The sequence below is a fragment of the Lutra lutra genome, chromosome 8 (assembly GCF_902655055.1).
Source record: "Lutra lutra chromosome 8, mLutLut1.2, whole genome shotgun sequence".
In the NCBI taxonomy this organism is placed as follows: domain Eukaryota; kingdom Metazoa; phylum Chordata; class Mammalia; order Carnivora; family Mustelidae; genus Lutra; species Lutra lutra.
Genome location: NC_062285.1, coordinates 74,888,613 through 74,907,290, shown reverse-complemented (window position 1 = coordinate 74,907,290; position 18,678 = coordinate 74,888,613). Strand labels below are relative to the sequence as shown.

Here is an 18,678-nt window from a genome sequence, read left to right as displayed (position 1 = left end):
TAGAGCTTAGAATTTGCTACCAACATTGGCATGGTTCTTTGTTCACAATAACAGGAGTTATTACAAGTCCTTGGGACTTTATAGTCAATGCAACATAAATGTGGCTTTTCAAAAATGATATAAATTGAATCAAAAATCAATTTTATTGACTGATTTTACCTAGAGATGCATAATTACAGGTATCATATCTTTACTCAGAAAGATTTCACTCATAAAAATATAAGCAGGAACAAAAGTTCTCACGGGGGTTGGGAGAGAACATTCCTTACCTCTTGCAGCACATTCTTTTCTATGCTCATCTATTGTTATTGGTTCCTCTTTTGCTTCCTAAAATCATAAAGAGATTTTATTGCTGTAGGTAGAGTGGAAATCCTTCATAACCAATCATGTTCCAACTTCCTGTCCTCTACTAACCCTACTCTATCAAAAACACTATGGTATTCAAAGAACTGAACTAGAGGTTAAAGAAGAAAGCAGGGCTGGCTCTAAGGGGGTTTCCAATCTAGTTGAGGTACAAAAGGGAAACATATGAACAGCTATAAATGTGATACAAGTTACCGTAAGGCAAACTAGGATTGATTGCCAAATAAATGAGATGTGAATAAGTAAGGGCTCTACAAAGGGAGGGGAGAGACACCATGGCTTGAGAAGCATGGAAAGTCTCTACAGACAAGGAACATGCTGGAACTTGATGGAGTGGGAGGACTGGCTGGATAAAGAGGTAGGGGTGATCTAGGACCATCACACCTTGCTTTCTAGATGGGCTCTTGGGGGACTTGTGGCAAAAATTGCAGGTATGTTATGTTAGGCTTTTACTCCATATAAATACATTTTAAGGTTGCTGACCAACTATCCTACAAATTTATCTATCTTATCATAATAAGAGGGTTATACTATACTGCCTGAGATAAATGAGAAAATAATAGGTATAAAATCATTTTTATGGTGATAATATTCAACACTCTTAGAAATTTTTCCTGAAAAACAAGTCTAAGACAAATTTCCTTGGTAGAGCCATTCATGTAATTTTTAGAGCATTGAAGGTACGATTTTTGAAAAATGTAACAAATGCAGTAATACAGGTAAAACACTGCAGCATTCTTCATCAACATTTAAATATCCTTAAGTTTACTGAATCCTCCTTCAACACCCTGACCTCTTCCAGATAGGACATCTTCTTCCAATCCTATCCTTTAAGGCCATGATTCTTCTCGAAAGAATTGTCCATGGCTGCTGTTTCCAGTTTTTTTGTTTTCTTCTGTCCCTGTACCCAATACTCCCAAGAAAAACCTCCCTCTCCAGTTATCCGTGAACTCTCTATTGCCAAATTCAATGGAAAAATTTCAGACTTTATCTTATTTGACTTCATTGTAGCATCTAAAATGATCTAGAATCCTCTCCTCCTTGAAGATTTTTCTTTCCTTGGTTGTCACCTCCTAATGTCCTCCCATTGCTATAGTAGCTCCTTCTGAGTTTCCTCTGCCATTGCCTTCTTTTGTTAGATAATGGAATCGACAAGAGTCCGTTATTTCCAGTGCCCTCTTCCTGACTACCAGCATCCTCGGGAAATCTCATTCACGTACTTGTTTTTTTGCTGATAGCTCACAAATGTGTGTCTGCTCCTAAAAGTCCTAGGAATTCGAGTTTATGAATATAGTTATGTAGCTATCTATATAACCTTCCAGAGTGCTGATGTCTCATATCAACCTGAAACTTAAACTGATCTTATTTTACCCCCAAATTCTATTCTTCTTACTTCCTCCCTATTCTCGTGATATTCCATTCATTCTGTAGGATAAGCCATAAAAGCCCAAGTTTTAACATTTTCCCATGCATCCCCAACCCCCATCATAGTTATCAGTTACCATGTACTATAAATTCTGTCCCCTCAATCTCTCCCAAATTATTCTTTTCTCCATCCATAATAAATTCATAGTATCTTCATGCCTTGCCTGAATTGTTGCGATAGTATCCTAACCAGTACCCCATCTCCATTACTACATTTTCTAACCCATTATTTTTAAGTTTCTTTATTTCTATCTTGTTTTGAGATGGGAAGAAATTCTTTTTCTCAAAAGACTACCATGAACAATTAGAGGAGCCCAGATATTCCTCTGTGTTTTATAAGGGGCAACCACTTTCGGCACACTTACTGGCCAACACAACACTCTATATGCTTGATACTACAAGGAACAATTTCCAAATCATATACCCAATCATTCCACTCCATTCAGACTAGAATAGTATAAAATTTTTATCTACCCTATTGCCTCAAATGTATCTATGCCACAACCATCTCTCATAACTTGAGTTAGCTTTCATGAGTCTGTTTCTTAAAACCAAATGTGTCTCACTAAAGCAATATTTATACACTGAGGGGAAAACAACAATACACACACACACACACAAACACACACACACACCCCAATGATACTGCTACTACTACTAGTACTAATAATGATGATCCCTTTTTAACAGAGAGGCACTGATAGATAAACAAGACCCTGAAGAAACATGGAATTGGATCCATAGTCTACTAGTTACTTCTCAATAATTATAAATTCATACAAGTGACAATGCACCTTCTCTTTAAGGAAAGGAACTTAACTTTTTCTATAAACATTTAAATGTTTAAATCAGTTTTCCAAGTGCCTGGATAGCATCAATACCATTCACAAAGTACCTCCTCCATGAGACTTGTCTGGGCTCTTACCCCAAACACTTTTATTTTATATCACTAACCATACTGAGAAATTATATATTACTGAGTAACTGTATGTTTCTTTCCTTAATTAGAACACGTTCTCTTAACTAGAACATATCTTTAAGGTAAATATCACTGCTTTATTTAACCTTATTTATTAACACCTTTGTTTACTTAAAAGTCCTCTATTGATAGATACTGACCTTGTTTCCAGGAGACCTTTGATGAATAAATGAGTGAATGAGTGAATGAAAAAATAATGTGAAGTCAGGAGGTCCTAGCTCTGACTTTACTGTGTGACCTTGAACATGTCACAAGGACTCTTTGGCACCAACTTTCTTGTCCATTAAACATTAGAGTAATTAAATTCTATTAACTTCATAATATTTTAGAAGGATGAGATAGTGCTTTTAAGAGTATTCTGCAAACTTAAAGGGACAGTTCTACTGCTGTAATATATCATTACCTTTACTGTTAACATACATATATTTCCTTACCAGATTTAACATGGTTTTGTCCTCACTCACAGAGCCTTGCAGTGCAATATTCTCAGGAGATGCACTTTTGCCTGTGAGAAAAAGGGAACACACTAAACAGTTACCTGAGCAGTGACAAATAAAAGAGAAGGAAATAGTGAGGGTGACAATATGAACAGACTAGAAAATGTCAAAGACCTTAACATGCGAGACAAATTATGTACCAAAAATTTTTAAATGTGCCCATGGACTAAAAATCAGGACTAGAACAGCTAAGGTTTCCAAGGAAGCTAGCCATTTAAGATTTCTTAATAGAAATGAGTATCTGTATAAATAGCTCTTCAAATAATAATTTTTAAAATCTTTCTTAAGGCTGCTGCTGCTTTTTTAAATCAAACACATTACTAGTATATTTATAGAAGTTGGATGAAGGAAGGATGAACAATCAGCTTGCAAAAGAGGTTTTTTTTAATTACAGATTTAAGGCTCATAACCAAGTATGATACCCTTCCAAAGCATGGTATCTTTCTAAAAAAAAAAAAGTCATCAAAAAAACAGGTACTTCTGGTTTATGCCATTCTTCTCTGTAATTTCCCTTTATTTTCGTGTACTTTATTTGTACTGCAATGTACTTGATAATGATTTTCCTCTTTACATAATCCATTGTCTTGAATTTAGTTCAGTACAGGCACAAAGGTCAGCAGCTATAAATAGGTTTTGTTTCTTTTTAAGAAAAAGAAATAGTTCAAGTATGTATATTTTTTAAATTTATAGGGAATTAAGAAAATGGTAACCACTTTCTTCAGAGATAAAATGCCTTTTCCCAATGAAAACTTTAATTTTTTGTTAACTTTTAAGACAGATTCATATGGTCCATAAATTTTAGAGTGTAAAATGTTTTATGGTAAAAATTTTCCCTCTCATCCATGCCTATAAGAAACTTACTTTCCCTCTCCATAAACAATGTTATTTAATTTTTGTCTAGCCTTTCAGAAATACTTTATGCATACATAAAAACTTCTTATCCTTTTTATTTTCCCACAGAATTTTATAGGCAATATGTAATTTTTTGCATTTGGGTTTTTTTTTTAAGAGACAATAATTCTTTGATATGCTTCTAAGAAAGTTTCCTTATATACATTTTATGGATGTATATTAGTATTCCATTACATGGAGATACCAATATATATTAACTAGGCTTCTTTTGATAATTAACTTGTCTCCAGTATTTTGTTATTATAGAAAATACTGTAGTAAAGAAACTTCTACAAGTCATGTGAGTATTTAGATCTATAGGATAAAGTCCCAGAAACTAAACTGTTTTATCACAGGATATGTATATTTAACATTTTGGTAGATATTGGCAAATTCTCCTCCATATTAATTATAATTTACATTCCCTACAGAAATGTATGAGATTTCCTTTTTTGCCCTACAAGCTAACCAACAGAGTGTAATCAAAGTTTTGTATCTTTGTCTACATGACTGGTGAAAAATGCTATCTTGTGTAGTTCTAATTAAAATTTCTCTTATTCATGGGGCACCTGGGTGGCTCAGTGAGTTAAACCCTCTCCTTTCAGCTCAGGTCATGATCCCAGAGTCCTGGGATCGAGCCCCGCATCAGGCTCTCTGCTCAGCAGGGAACCTGCTTCCCCCTCTCTCTCTCTCCCTGCCTCTCTGCCTACTTGTGATCTCTGTCTGTCAAATAAATAAAATTTAAAAATACATAAATAAAATTTCTCTTATTCAGTCTGAGCTAAAGTATGAAGATATTCTTCAGTTAAAATAAAGAATGGATTCTATTTCTACGATTTCACAACTCCTTTAGTCTAGCATCTATATCTCAACTTAAGAATGAGTTTTCCAGGCGCCTGGGTGGCTCAGTGGGTTAAGCGACTGCCTTCAGCTCAGGTCATGATCCTGGAGTCCCGGGATCGAGTCCTGCGTCAGGCTCCCAGCTCCACGGGGAGTCTGCTTCTCCCTCTGATCTTCTCCTCGCTCATGCTCTCTCTCACGGTCTCTCTTTTCTCTCAAATAAATAAATAAAATGTTTAAAAAAAAAAGAATGAATTTTCCTTGACTGATTTATTTTAGTGTGTGTGTGTGTGTGTGTGTGTGTGTGTGTGTGTGTGTGTGTACGGGAGCCTATGCACTTCCCATCAGTATTCACTGTATGATGTCTCACTGGGAATGGTTGAGAGTAACTACCTGTTGTCAGACTCAAGGAGCAAAACAGGATGGAACGTTTTATCTAGTTAATTCTTTTGCCCCCTGAGTGGACCATCACGAATTGGCCCATTCTTTTAACTAAGCAGATTCTAATTAGGATTCTGAGAATTTGGGGGGTGGGGGTGGGGAGGAGAAAGCATGCACAGGAGCACAAGTGGAAGGGAAGAAAAGCGGAAGAAGAGGTGGGGGAAGAAGGGAGACTCTTAAGCAGGTTCCATGCTCAGGGCAGAGCCTGGTGCCGGGTTTGATCTCATGACGCTGAGATCATTACCTAAGCCCAAATCAAGAGTCAGACACTTAACCCACTGAGCCCCCCAGGTGCCCCAAGATTCTGAAAATTTCCTAAGCACGTGATTCTACACCTAAGCCACAATAGAAACCCAGGTGTAGCCAGTCAATCTTTGTCATTAGGAAATATGTAAGTCCTATTAAAATATATTGTAATTTCTGTTCTTTCCATAGAACTTGGGGAAAAATGGCAACACTGGCATATATGAAGGCCACGATTACCTCTCAGACTTCTTTTCCCCGAGTAGATCTTCAATTTCTTTTTTAAATAAAATGTTACTGAACTATGAAGATAGTTGCTCCAGTAGCTTACAGGTTTACTTACTTACTGCTTTGGAATGGAAACTCTATTTGAATACTTCAATAGCTTACCTGTGATCTTTATCATACCAGAAGCTGATCTTGTATCTTCCTCTTTCTCACAGAGTGATTTACAGTCAAGGTCATCAGAAGCCATATTCAAAATGTCTGACCCAGAATCTATCAACAGGAAGAAACTAACAGCATGAACACCATGCAAAAAAGTTATTTGCCTATGTTGTTTTCACTTGCATTCACCTCAGCAGGCCATAGAAACCAAGCTTATAGTTATAATACTAATACTCTATTTTTTTTTTTTAAAGATTTTATTTATTTGACAGAGAGAAATCACAAGTAGGCAGAGAGGCAGGCAGAGAGAGAGGAGGAAGCAGGCTCCCCGCTGAGGAGAAAGCCCGATGTGGGGCTTGAACCCAGGACCTGGGATCATGACCTGAGCCGAAGGCAGCGGCTTAACCCACTGAGCCACCCAGGCGCCCCTACTAATACTCTATTTTTATATGTTTTCTAAGTTCACTCACCACTTGAAGTTATAGTACTCTCTGTGGACAAAGTATGTCCAGGAGATGACAGTGTGGAACATTCCCTGTCAAGAGTAGAGGAAATATTTTGGAGTGTCAAGTCCAAAGAGTTCCTTAAAAATTAACCAAATATACCTTCAAATGCACATCACAAAAAAGCAAACCTGGACTGTGGCAGGCTCTCAGAATACAAGTGGTCAACATCATTCTCCTAAAAAAAAAAAAAAAAAAAAAAAAAAAAAAAAAAGGAAAAGGAAAAACAAGTTCAACAATTTGACATTTTCCATTCCAGAAAGGTTGTTTTAAGCAAACATTTTCATACAATTTTAAATGGACCCATATTTACTGTGCTCTTTTAAAGAGGATACGGGAATGGGACGCTATAGGGCAGATTGATAAACATACTTTCTCCAAGTTGTACTTTCAAAAAAAAAATCCAATTTTAAATATAATTACAAGTCCAATATTTAAAGAATACCTAATGAATTCTTGGGCAAAACAAATTCTAAACTTAAAGGGCAGATAGAGTTTATTTCATGAACTTAAGTCGTCTTTAAACAGAACATTCTATGTGGACATAACACAACATTTCTATTTGTGGAAATATTCAACCTAAAACTTTTGACCTGATGATTTAAAAATGGTTTTCAATTTTCTAGCTAGACAAATAATACCTTTTAAACTTAATCCCATTCTCAAAGATCTGAAGGATATTTGAGATCCTTATCTACATCAGCACCTATTACTTGGTGCTCAAACAGAGCTTAACAAAATCGTGGTCCCAGGCTGCCAGGGCAAGTGTTTGAAAGTCTTATTTGAACTTCTTAATCTTGATCAGAAGTTCCTAATTTAGAGGGAACTTTAGGACGTTAGGGTTGATTAGCGCACTTACTCTCAAATAATACAGTGGGAACATGCATCACTCTTTAATAGTATGTTTTTCTAATACGTCTATTTTCATCATTGTTTGGTTTATGTAGGAATTTAATATTGAAAATTGAAACCAACTGATCAAAAATGTACACAAACAACAAAGAGATGAAGACATTTACATATTCTATAACCCAGGAGAGAACTTATTAACAGCCACAACCCAACAACAGGTTTCAATGGAGGAACACTGTATCACACACAGTATTTGGAATCTACCCCAGACTATATAGACTATCGCAACAGAAAAGTATGGGCTTAGTAACAGTTTGCAGAATATATAGTTATGCAATATAATGACAGCATTTAAAATGTACAGAAGCCCTTTTATATAGCATCCCATCTCATTCTCCCAACAACCTTAGAAAGTGGGTTTTAGCAAGAAAATATTTACTTATTTCAGGTAGAGAAAGTAAAACCAGTGAATAAAATAATTTCCCAGGAATATTCTGAATAGTGGAATCAGCCTCCAAACCCAGTTCGAACTAATACAGTGTCTTCTCCACTGTGAACAGAACTGTGTCTGAGAACCCATAACCCAGGCTGTTGGTGAGGCACAGGCTTGCCAGTCACGGTCTTACACACTGGTACATGATTTAAACATAAACGTTTAAGATGTTCAGCTCCAATGTTTAGAAGAATCCACAAACGTGCAAAGCAAGAATTTATACCTAATCCTACATATCAATGTTAGGCAATCTTCTCTTTTATTTCATTTTGTCTCTGGTTAAATGCCTTTGGGTCAGACCATGGGTGCTTGAAGGCTGTCACGACATCAGCTTGATTTAATTCATCAGCTTTCATCAAAGCCTCACTTTGTCCCAGAAGCAGTGACAGAAGCCAGCCTGTCACACACACAAAACTACAGTCCTTGTCCCAGAGAGGTTTGTAAGCCAGTCAAGAAGACACATAAAAATTATAGGCAACACTCCACAGAGGAAAGTAATATGCACAGAACAGAATGGGGTTATATTTGAATTATATTTTGAAGAGAAATTGTATCTTATAGCTTACAGGTAAATGATGATAATTCTATCATTAAAATATTTAAGAGATGCATTAGTAATTGTTATATGCTTATTTAACTATATTCCAATATATACGTAAGAAATGAAGCTATAAAAAAGGAAAATATTAAATATCCTTCAGTTTCATCAAGTATCATACGTCATAAACGTCAACAAGGATTCATTCCTTAACAATAATTTAAAAATCAGGCACACTTAACACCCTATAACATATAAAAATTTGATAATATAGGTCTTGAAATGATACTTATTACTGTCCTATAGTTAATACATATATAATAATAATATTGCACTAAAAGCCTAATTTTGTTTTTTTTTAAAGATTTTTATTTATTTATTTGACACAGAGAGAGAGAGAGATCACTAGTAGGCAGAGAAACAGTCAGAGAGAGGGGGAGAAGCAGGCTCCCTGCTGAGCAGAGAGCCCATGTGGGGCTCAATCCCAGGACCCTGAGATCATGACCTGAGCTGAAGGCAGAGGCTTAACCCACTGAGCCCCCCAGGTGCCCCAAAAAGTTAATTTTGTCTGAAAAAAACTAATTATACCTATTAGGGTTACAGATACCTATATCCGAACTTAAGGGGTATAAAAGAGAATACAGTCACTTTCTATTTAATTAAACTGACTTCTAATATGGGGAGAAAGGAAACACATCATTTCTATAGATTTTTTTAAAAAAATCTCATTTAAGATAAAAATACAGCAGAAATAGAGTTTACTTCCATTATATTATAAATTAGTCTTATTTGCTGTAATATTCTGTATAAGCCTTTCTGTTCAGTACCTTTTATGTGAAACATTTTAGTGAGAAACTTTTTGATAAATATAAAATATAGATTATTAATTCTGTAATTTTGGAGAAATGTCACATATTTAGTAGTCATACATTATTGTTCTGAAACAGTTGCTAGGTAAGCAATTGGATATTACTTCCAATTCATTAGTCTTTATAAATCTCACTGATCAGAAAAAAACCAATATACAACATATCTCAACCCCAGATTTTCATAAATTTGATCTAACAGCATTTTCTTCCTTCTTACAGGTGTAACTGGATAAAAGAAGTTTTTTCAAATTTAGAACTATAGTTAATGAAATTGGAAATACAACTCCTCGGGGTGTCTGTGCATATGGAGTGGGGGTGGAAAATAACTTGGCAAAATTTTCCACAACTGTGTTCTTTTTTTTCCAGCATCAAAAGTCACCACTATTCAAACCAGCATCCCAGACTCACAGGAAACCCTAACCCCCACATAACTATCAAGACCTGGGCAAATCATGAAAAAGATAACCTGCTGGCTATATTTCAAAACCAAGCAAAGCTAAGAAGTTGACTAAAAGCAAGAAAAAGAGCTCAGATGACAGACTTACTTACACGTAGAACACTGGCTCAAGTCAATGAGTCTAACACATGTCGATAGCACAGAGCAGGAAGAATGTTCTTCCTGCGCAAGCCGTTCAAATATCAACCTGCATAACATTTACATGAAAATCCAGGGTCCAGCCCATTTGCTTTTGACAACATCTACTGGAGGGTGTGGTAGCCAAGGTGCTCATGGAACAAACTGAGACATATTCTCCCATGGGCTGGGTCAGCAAATACAGGCTACACAGGCACATGTGCACACACGCACGCACACACACATGCACATCAGTATTATTTCAATATTCAGGTAGGAAAAGTTAAAGAACAATAAGAAATAGCTTTTAAGATATTCGTAAGGGTAATTACAGGCTTAGATAATTTCCTGGGGTTACTTCATTTTTGCTCTCCTAGATGAAATGTTTCTTCATCTGTAGATTTTATGATTAGAAACTCTTGCACTAATCTACATTCACCTTACCAATGTAATTTTTGCTGATAGGTCTATTGTAGATGATTGGTGCCACTCAAACAAATTAATAGGATTTTCTGAGAAAAAAACTGCAAATTCATAGGGTCCTATTTCATTCTAACTTTAAAAATGCCCTTGACTTGGGGCACCTGGGTAACTCAGTGGGTTAAGCCTCTGCCTTCAGCTTGGGTCATGATCTCAGGGTCCTGGGATCCAGCCTTCCATCGGGCTCTCTGCTCAGCAGGGAGCCTTCTTCTCCCTCTCTCTCTGGCTGCTGCTCTGCCTACTTGTGACCTTGTCTGTCAAATAAATGAAATCTTAAAAAAAAAAAATGCCCTTGACTCAGGGCCAGTTTTGGTGTTCTAAAAAGAAGGTAAAACTGAATGCCAAAAGATCACAACTACTGTAACCTAAACAAAAGTAAAATGCCTCACAAGTTTTTTTTTTTTTTAATTTGTAACTAAAAGGACACCACGCCCTCAGATCTACAGGACACACCTACCACTATGAGGTTCATCTCTAGTGCAGTTATCAGTCAACTTCTACATCTCCCTATTTTGCAACAGGCAATGTTATTTATTCTCCAAGGTTATTAATGCCACACTACACACAGCCCGAGAGAACAGGACAGACAATGGCCAGAAAATCTTCTGAGATATTTCAAAATTTATTCTGTCCTTTGTCTCATAAATTACCTCCTCCTAGTGATAGTATATCTTAGACAAAAACATGTAATAACATGAGGGACACCTCAAAGGGATGGCAATACACTTAATTTTTTTTTTTTTTTGAACAGCCAAAGTAAAAACAGAGAAATTCGTCTTCATATCTTCTGACTGTGATAAGGTATCTTTTTCCTCCTCCCCCTCCTCTTCCCTTTTTTTTTTTTTTTGTAAAGTAGGCACCGTGCCCAGTGTAGAACCCAAAATGGGCTTGAACTCACCACCCTGAGATGAAGACCTGGGCTGAGATTAAGAGTTGGATACCCAACCAAATGAGCCACCCAGGCACCCCTCTTTTTTTTTTTTTTTAATTGATGTGTGGTTGACATGCAATGCTGTATTGGTTTCAGGTATACAAGATAGGGATTTGACAAGTCTGCACACTACATAATGCTCATGACAAGGGATCTTCTGAGCTTCACGATGCTGATCATTCTGATCCTGGAGGACAGGATGCTATTTTCTGAGTGTTTACTGGGAACCAGGAACTTTGCATACATACTATAAAGTGTCTTGGTGGGGTCAGATCTGAGACTGAAATAGGTAGACAGAAGAATCAGTTTCGTAATCATAGAATTTTTACGAAGTTCCTTAATTTTTGGAGTTTTTGGGAACTCACACAGGTACCTAAGCACATGTCTAGTTTGGCACTTGGGTTGCTGTTCAGACTCCACGGTGGAAGCAGTGATTAAGGAATAGATGACAGACTGTAAGGAGAGACAGCTGGGCCCTGGAGAGAAACTGCCAAGAGTGAGGAAGAGTTGAGGAAGTTGTGCTAAATGGACCACCAGGCCTAGCTCCTGAAGGGAGCCGCAGTACTGGAGGCAGTGGGAGGCTGCTACTTACTGACCACTGTGCCTCCCGGCCTGCTGGATTATTTATGTGCCTTGAAATTCACTGAGAGGGAAATTTGAACAATCCCATCACAAGCAATCTACCCAGCACCACAGGAAGACCTGAAGGGAGAATTGATCTCTCTACCAGCCAGGGAGAGAAGATCCCTAGGTGATCAGACACAGAGCTCCAAGGAGGTCAACATGGAGGGCCTGTGGGCAGGAGGGATCATGAACAAAGAAGACTGCAGAGATATGAGTGGTGGAACCAGCTTCTTTTCCCCACAATCTCTGGGGGAGATTACATCTCTTTCACTGGGACCCACTACTTGGTGGGGCCTGGAGGACATTAGGAGATATCAGTATATGTCCCTAGAGATTATTGGAAATGTTGAGAAGGGACCCCATGGAGATGAAAGGCCTTCCTATTCAGCAACAAGTGGGGAAATAGAATTAAGATTTGTCTTCTCTCTAAATATGGCCAACTTGGTTTGTCTTCAGTGGATTGGTTAGGCTAGAACTTAGCCATTGCAGATAGGTATATGCATACATGTATTGTATGTATTGTGTGTTTGAAAACTCAAAAGAACCCTGAAAAGTAGTATCTGTTTCACAGGGGACACAGAGAGGTAAATTCAAAGAGGTTAGACTTGTCCAAGTTTACACAGCTAACAAGGAATGGCGCCAGTCTTAAATTCAGGCCTGCTTGATTCTAAAACCTATGCTATGTGGCTAAAAATTCCAAGTCATTAGTGGGAAAACTTTTAAATAAAGACAAAAGTAACAGAACAGAATAAGTAACCTTTGTGTACCTATTCTGCAGATTCAGCTATTACTAACCTGTGGCCAATCTAGTCTGTCACCCACTAAAACCACCCCCTCATTGTTTTGATGCAAATCCCCGATATCAAACATTTCAGTCTGAATCTCTAGAAGACAAGGATTGGAATAATTTTACTCTTTTCTCTCTACATTACAATATGAATTTTCTTGGTCAATAAAGGAACTTTGTATTTCCCAAGAATGTCCCAAACTGAGCCCCCAATATTTTTTAATTATGAAATGTTCTTCTTGAGACAATAATCTTATGAGAGTCCTTGGCTCACTCAGAAAGATCCTCTTCAGAATACAGATATTCACTTTTACCTCACCCTGTGCTTTCTGAAAAGGATGCTGGAATGTAGCTTCTTCTATGAATACGGGAGATGAATAAAAAATAAATCTCCAGTTCTCAAGAACGCCAGTCCAAGAAAGGAGGCAGAAAACAATGGAGCAAGGCTGTCAACTCAACAATGTCCCTGAGTGCTCAATCTTGATGTTTTAAATAGGCCCTGGAGGGAGCACAAGAATAAGTATGTAAATACGCGTTCGGTGAGTATTAACGGGCGACTACCACACACCAAATTTATGCCAAGTGCCAGATGCATATTGTTAGTGGCCAAACAGAGGCACTCTCCACCAGGCTTCTGATCTCCTACAGAATAAATACAAGAAAACAAGGAATTACAAGGCAACCAGAGTATATAGGTGACAACAAGGAGGACAAAGAGTTACTGGGGTCTAAAAGAAGGAGGCAAACTCATTTTTTTCCCTGAGTGGGATAGTTGAGAAAGGGGGAAACAGGCCTGAGAGACAGGACTTCTCCACAGTTACACAGAGGTAGAAACAGGGAAAAAACTCATCACCTCTCAGCTTCTAATTATTCTGATTTCTACCTCTAGTCCAGAAGGACAGGAGATGCTTCACTGTAAACATTTCTTGCTACCACGACAAGGTTTTATGAAAGAGCTAGTTTTGAAATGGGCCTCAACCCACTTCTCATAGAGTTTGAGAAATGGAGAAGTGCATGTATTCTGGGCAGAGAGAACAGTATAAGCAGGCTTTTGTGGTATATTCTGATGATAAATGCTACTCTGTTTCGCTGACCTGCAGGGACAACCATAAAACAATGGGAAAGGATGGAAAGGCGGGTTGTGACCAGATTAGAGAGAGGCTCGAAGACCAAATCAAGCTGCTTCTTAGGAAGGCTATCAAGGGTGACAAAAACCCTATAGTTTGAAGACAAAGACTTAAGAAAATGCTATAATTTATGAGTCACTGGAGTAGCCACAGATTACGTTTTTTATAATTTTTAGCTCATATTCCATTCTAATTCCCTGCACTTATTAACAAAAATACTTAGAAAATGGCTTTCTCAGGAGAACTTGCTATTTGTTTAGAGATAGCTGTGGGGAGTTTTAAGGGTAGGAAGTGAGGATCTGCTCAAGGGACAGGCATGAAAGAGGGACTCATGCAGTGGCCGGGCTGCAGAGCAGACACCTGGGAAGGGAATGGTGAGAAGTGGTGCTTTCAGCCACCAAGTACAGCCAACGGACTAGTTCCTGGAGACTCTCGAAGAATGACACAGAAGACAGCATGAAAACCTCAGAGAGTGCATACATTTCCCCAGGGAAGGTTGACAGGAGTTTCTATTATGGTCTGTTAGCTCCTGTTTCTTAATAGTGTCAAGGCCACAGACAAAACCTGTCATATATCCTAATGAGAGTGGATTAGGAGATCCTTTTAGATAGCACATTTCTTAGCCAAAAAAACGACTTCCAAGGTAATTATGAGTATTATGATCGAAAGGTCTAAATTCATTGTTCTAAGAGGGGCTGTGAGAAAGTTTTATCCCTTGAAGTGAGACAAACCTGAATTTGAATCCCATGTTTGCTAGTTACCAGTTGAATGATCTTGGATAAGTTATTTAACCTCTCTGAACTTTCGTTGTCTCATCTATAAAAGCAGAGAATACCTACCAAAGTTGTGGAGAAGATTAATAACATGGCATGTGGACATGCTTTCCTACAAAGTGCCAGGTACACAACTGATACCTGTTTCTTCCCCCTTGTTGGTGAAATCAGTGCCAGATAAAAGGGGAATTACTAATAACCAAACATCCTGTAAGCTTCCTAACCCAACTTCCTTTATTAAACTTTATAAGAACTGCTAAGTAATAGCAAAATAGATTCATTTCCTTTTTCTTTCCTTTTCTTAGCTACTCAATAGGATGGGTATTAAGGAACAGAAAAATGTCAGATACACACACTTGAGAGAAATAATAAAAATAATTCACATAACTCAGTAGTAAAAAGGACCCCATTTTTTAAAATGGGTAAAGATCTGGGTAGACATAGCTCCAAAGATGTACACGTGGCTGACAAGAACACAAAAAGATGTTCAACATCATTTGTCATTAGGGAAAAACATACCCAAACCATCAAAACTACTTCACACCTGTTAAGATGGCTATAATTTAAAAACAAAAACAAAAACTGGGGTGCCTGGATGCCTCAATGGGTTAAAGCCTCTGCCTTCAGCTCAGGTCATCATCTCAGGGTCTTGGGATCGAGCCCTGCATCAGGCTCTCTGTTCAGCAAGGAACCTGCTTCCTCCTCTCTCTCTCTGCCTGCCTCTCTGCCTACTTGTGATCTCTGTCAAATAAATAAAATCCTAAAAAACAAAAACAAAACAAAACAAAAACAGACAAATGTTGACAAGGATTTAGAGAAACTGGAATACTCATACATTGCTTGTGGGAATGTAAAATGGGGTAAGCACTTTGGAAATTTGTTTCACAGGTCCTCAAAATGGTAGAGTTACCATATGATGTAGGAATTCTACTCCTAGGTATATACCCAAATGAATACCAATATGTGTACACAAAATCTTATACACTAACATTCATAGTAACATCATTCATGTAGCCCAAAAATGTTAACAACCCAAGTGCCCATCAACTGATGGGTGATACAACAAAATGTGGTATATCCATACACTGGAATACTATTCAGTCATAAAAAGGAATGAAGTACTGATACATGCTACAACATGGGGGAACCTTGAAAACACTATACCAAGTGAATGAAGCCTGTCACAAGAGGTTACATATTATATTATTCCATTTATAGGAGATATCCAGACTAGGCAAATGTGTAAGAGATAGAAAGTAGATTAGTGATTGTCTCAGACTGAGGTTGGGATGGGGGGAATGGGGATAGACTGTCAATGAGCATGAGGCTTCTTTTTAGGATGATCAAAATGTTCTAAAATTAATTTTGGTGATGACTGTGTAATTCTGTGAATTTATTTAAAAACATTTAATTAATCCAATTGTTTAATATGTGAATTATAGCTCAATTAAGCAATGAAAGAAAAAGGAAGAATGACGGGTTATTATATCCTGAAACAGAACTGTGGGCTCCATTTGATTGAGAAAATTATGGCCAGGCTCAGGCTGTAGACTGAGGGAAGCACTCCACACATACCTCCATAACCTGGAGAGTTTGCCTAAATGATATGTTATTCAGTGTTACTCTTTTATTTTTTTTTTAAATTTAGGTGGAGAAGTACGATTAGCACCTGACTGCAGCAATGAATACTCTATGGGTATTGCCCTACTTTGTGACTTTTTACAAAGTAAAAGCACATCAAATATTACCTAGGCTTGGCTTCAATTCTTAGAGAGACAATAAGACCTAAGACATCTTAGAGTCATGAGTGAATTTTAGGTCCCAAACCAACCTGCCTCTTTAACAAAATCTTCAGTGTACTTCACCAAAAATCTCCTTTTGGCTTCCTTGAGTTTATACTACAGAAGGGACAGAAAGCCCCCAAATGGCTGAATTTTAATTTCTTGCCATCAAATGTTGGCATTTCTCGCCATCAAATGTTGGCATTTCTCAGTCATCTGTGTTTTGTGGTGTAAGATTCATACTTGCTGTAAGAGTGCCCATAATACTTCAAATACACACACACACACACACACACACACACACACACACACACACACATCCCCTCATAGAAGATGACCAGGATAACAGTAGTACTAAAAATAAAGTAGAAATATAGTCAAATGCTCACTTCCATCCTTAGGTCATTATTCATCCTGATGCAACCGGAAAGATCTGATCCTAGGTAGGGGCCAACTTTAGGGCCTGGGCACCTGACAATAGAAAGCAAAGTTCCTTACTACAGAGAGAAAGACCGAGAATTTTGGCAGATATCAAATACTTCCCTTCCCTGTCCCAACTTAACCAAATTTCTAATTAAGCTCATGGTTTTAATAAGATACAAGGAAAGAGAGCACCAACCTCCACCGGAGAGGGGTCGCAAACCATAGAGAAGCTGGCCAAAAATGAAAATAAAGAATTTGCAATTCAAAGTCTTGCTTCCTTACCCTTGATACAGAAAGGAAATTTCATGGGAGTGGACAGTGCGCACAAACTCTACTGACATTCTGAAACGTTTCCTAAGGAAGTTCAGTCTGCGTACTCAGAAAGGTGAGCACAGAGGAACTTGGGTAGAGGGCGGGTGTGGGCAGGGATTTGCAGAGGCTCATTAGCCTTGAGGAAGAAGGAATATGCTCAAAACCGACCCAAGTTAACTTAGCAGTAGATAGTAGATTCCTAAAAACTGGGAAACATTCCGCTAGCCTAATTTGTCTTTTACATTTTAGAATGGACATTAGGGGAGTCAAAGAACAAGAAAAGTCGCTTCAAGAAAACTATAGAGGTATCTTTGTTTTAAAATTGCCAATTTTCAGAAAGTCAGAAGTTCCATTGTAAGAACTCCGTAATAAAGACATGATGGTCTCAGGATACAAAAGTCTAACTGACTAAATGTCTAGGCAATACCCCTGGGGCAAGTAATACATGATATGTTAATAAAAATAATAATTAAAAAAAAGTCTAGGCAATAAAAAAAAAGGCCACCTGTGAAGAACAGGCTAAGTATATTCTGCTCGTTTAACTTACTTGCGTCTTCTAGTCACATCCAAAGCTCCATCCTCTAATTCTCCATAGTTGGGCCTTTCACTTGAAACCTGGATTTTTTTGGCTACACCTGAGAGAAGTGTCAATTCCACTCTTGGAATTGCTGTGAGACTCTCTACATGCAAGACATCTGCAGAACAGCCAAGAATAAAACCAAAAATTTATTTCTGGCTTAAACTAGATAATAAATACACATATATTTATGTTTATTTTTATATATAATAAATTTATGTTTTAATAAATGTAATAATATATAAATTATACATATATATAAAATTATATGTGTGTGTATATATATGTGTATGTATATATGTATGTACGTATATATAAAGCAGAAGTCAACTCAATTCTATTAACCCTCCCCCTCCTTGATGCTTAGTTACATGAAGTGAAAATGCCTTTTTTTTTTTTTTTTTTTTTAAGCAGAGTGGGGAAAGGGCAGAAAATACTTGCCTAAAAGCAGCTAGAGGGGTCAACAATCTGCAGCCAGAGGGTAAAATACAGCCAGCTGCCTGTTTTTGTAAATAAAGTTCTCCTGTAACACAGACACACCCATTCATTCATTCCATGGCTGCATGTGTGATACCAAGTAGTTGCTGCAAAAATCACACAGCCGCCAGAGCCTGGAGGATTTACTGTCTGCCCCTGACAGAAACAGCTTTACCAACTCCTGAAGACAAAATGGTCAGACATGGTGATGGGGACCCATTAGAAACAAAGGAAATAGGGTAACAGACCACATGTTTTTTTTTGTTTGGTTTGGTTTTTTTAAGATTTTACTTATTTACTTGACAGAGATCACAAGTAGGCAGAGAGGCAAGCAGAGAGAGAGGAGGGGAAGCAGGCTCCCCATGGAGCAGAGAGCCTGACGCGGGGCTCGATCCCAGTATCCTAGGATCACGACCTGAGCTGAAGGCAGAGGCTTTAACCCATTGAGCCACCCAGGTGCCCCCAGACCATGAGTTTTGGAGGAAACCATC

At 37.8% G+C, this 18,678-nt stretch overlaps 1 protein-coding gene across 5 annotated transcripts in view; it reads right to left on the bottom strand.

The window, feature by feature from the left end:
- LOC125106237 (inositol 1,4,5-triphosphate receptor associated 2-like) overlaps window positions 1–18,678 on the bottom strand; it is an 88,854-nt gene that overhangs the window by 19,411 nt on the left and 50,765 nt on the right. For 4 of the 5 annotated variants that reach the window (XM_047739988.1, XM_047739989.1, XM_047739991.1 and 1 more), the window contains 7 exons: window positions 17,681–17,828; window positions 16,788–16,869; window positions 6,701–6,747; window positions 6,537–6,601; window positions 6,070–6,177; window positions 3,202–3,272; window positions 270–327 (listed from right to left, as the gene is read on the bottom strand). In XM_047739988.1, the coding sequence (XP_047595944.1) occupies window positions 270–327; window positions 3,202–3,272; window positions 6,070–6,177; window positions 6,537–6,601; window positions 6,701–6,747; window positions 16,788–16,869; window positions 17,681–17,828 (579 nt within the window). Of the gene's footprint in view, window positions 1–269; window positions 328–3,201; window positions 3,273–6,069; window positions 6,178–6,536; window positions 6,602–6,700; window positions 6,748–9,870; window positions 9,890–16,787; window positions 16,870–17,680; window positions 17,829–18,678 lie in introns of those variants that run through there. The other variant, XM_047739992.1, reaches the window with a different exon arrangement.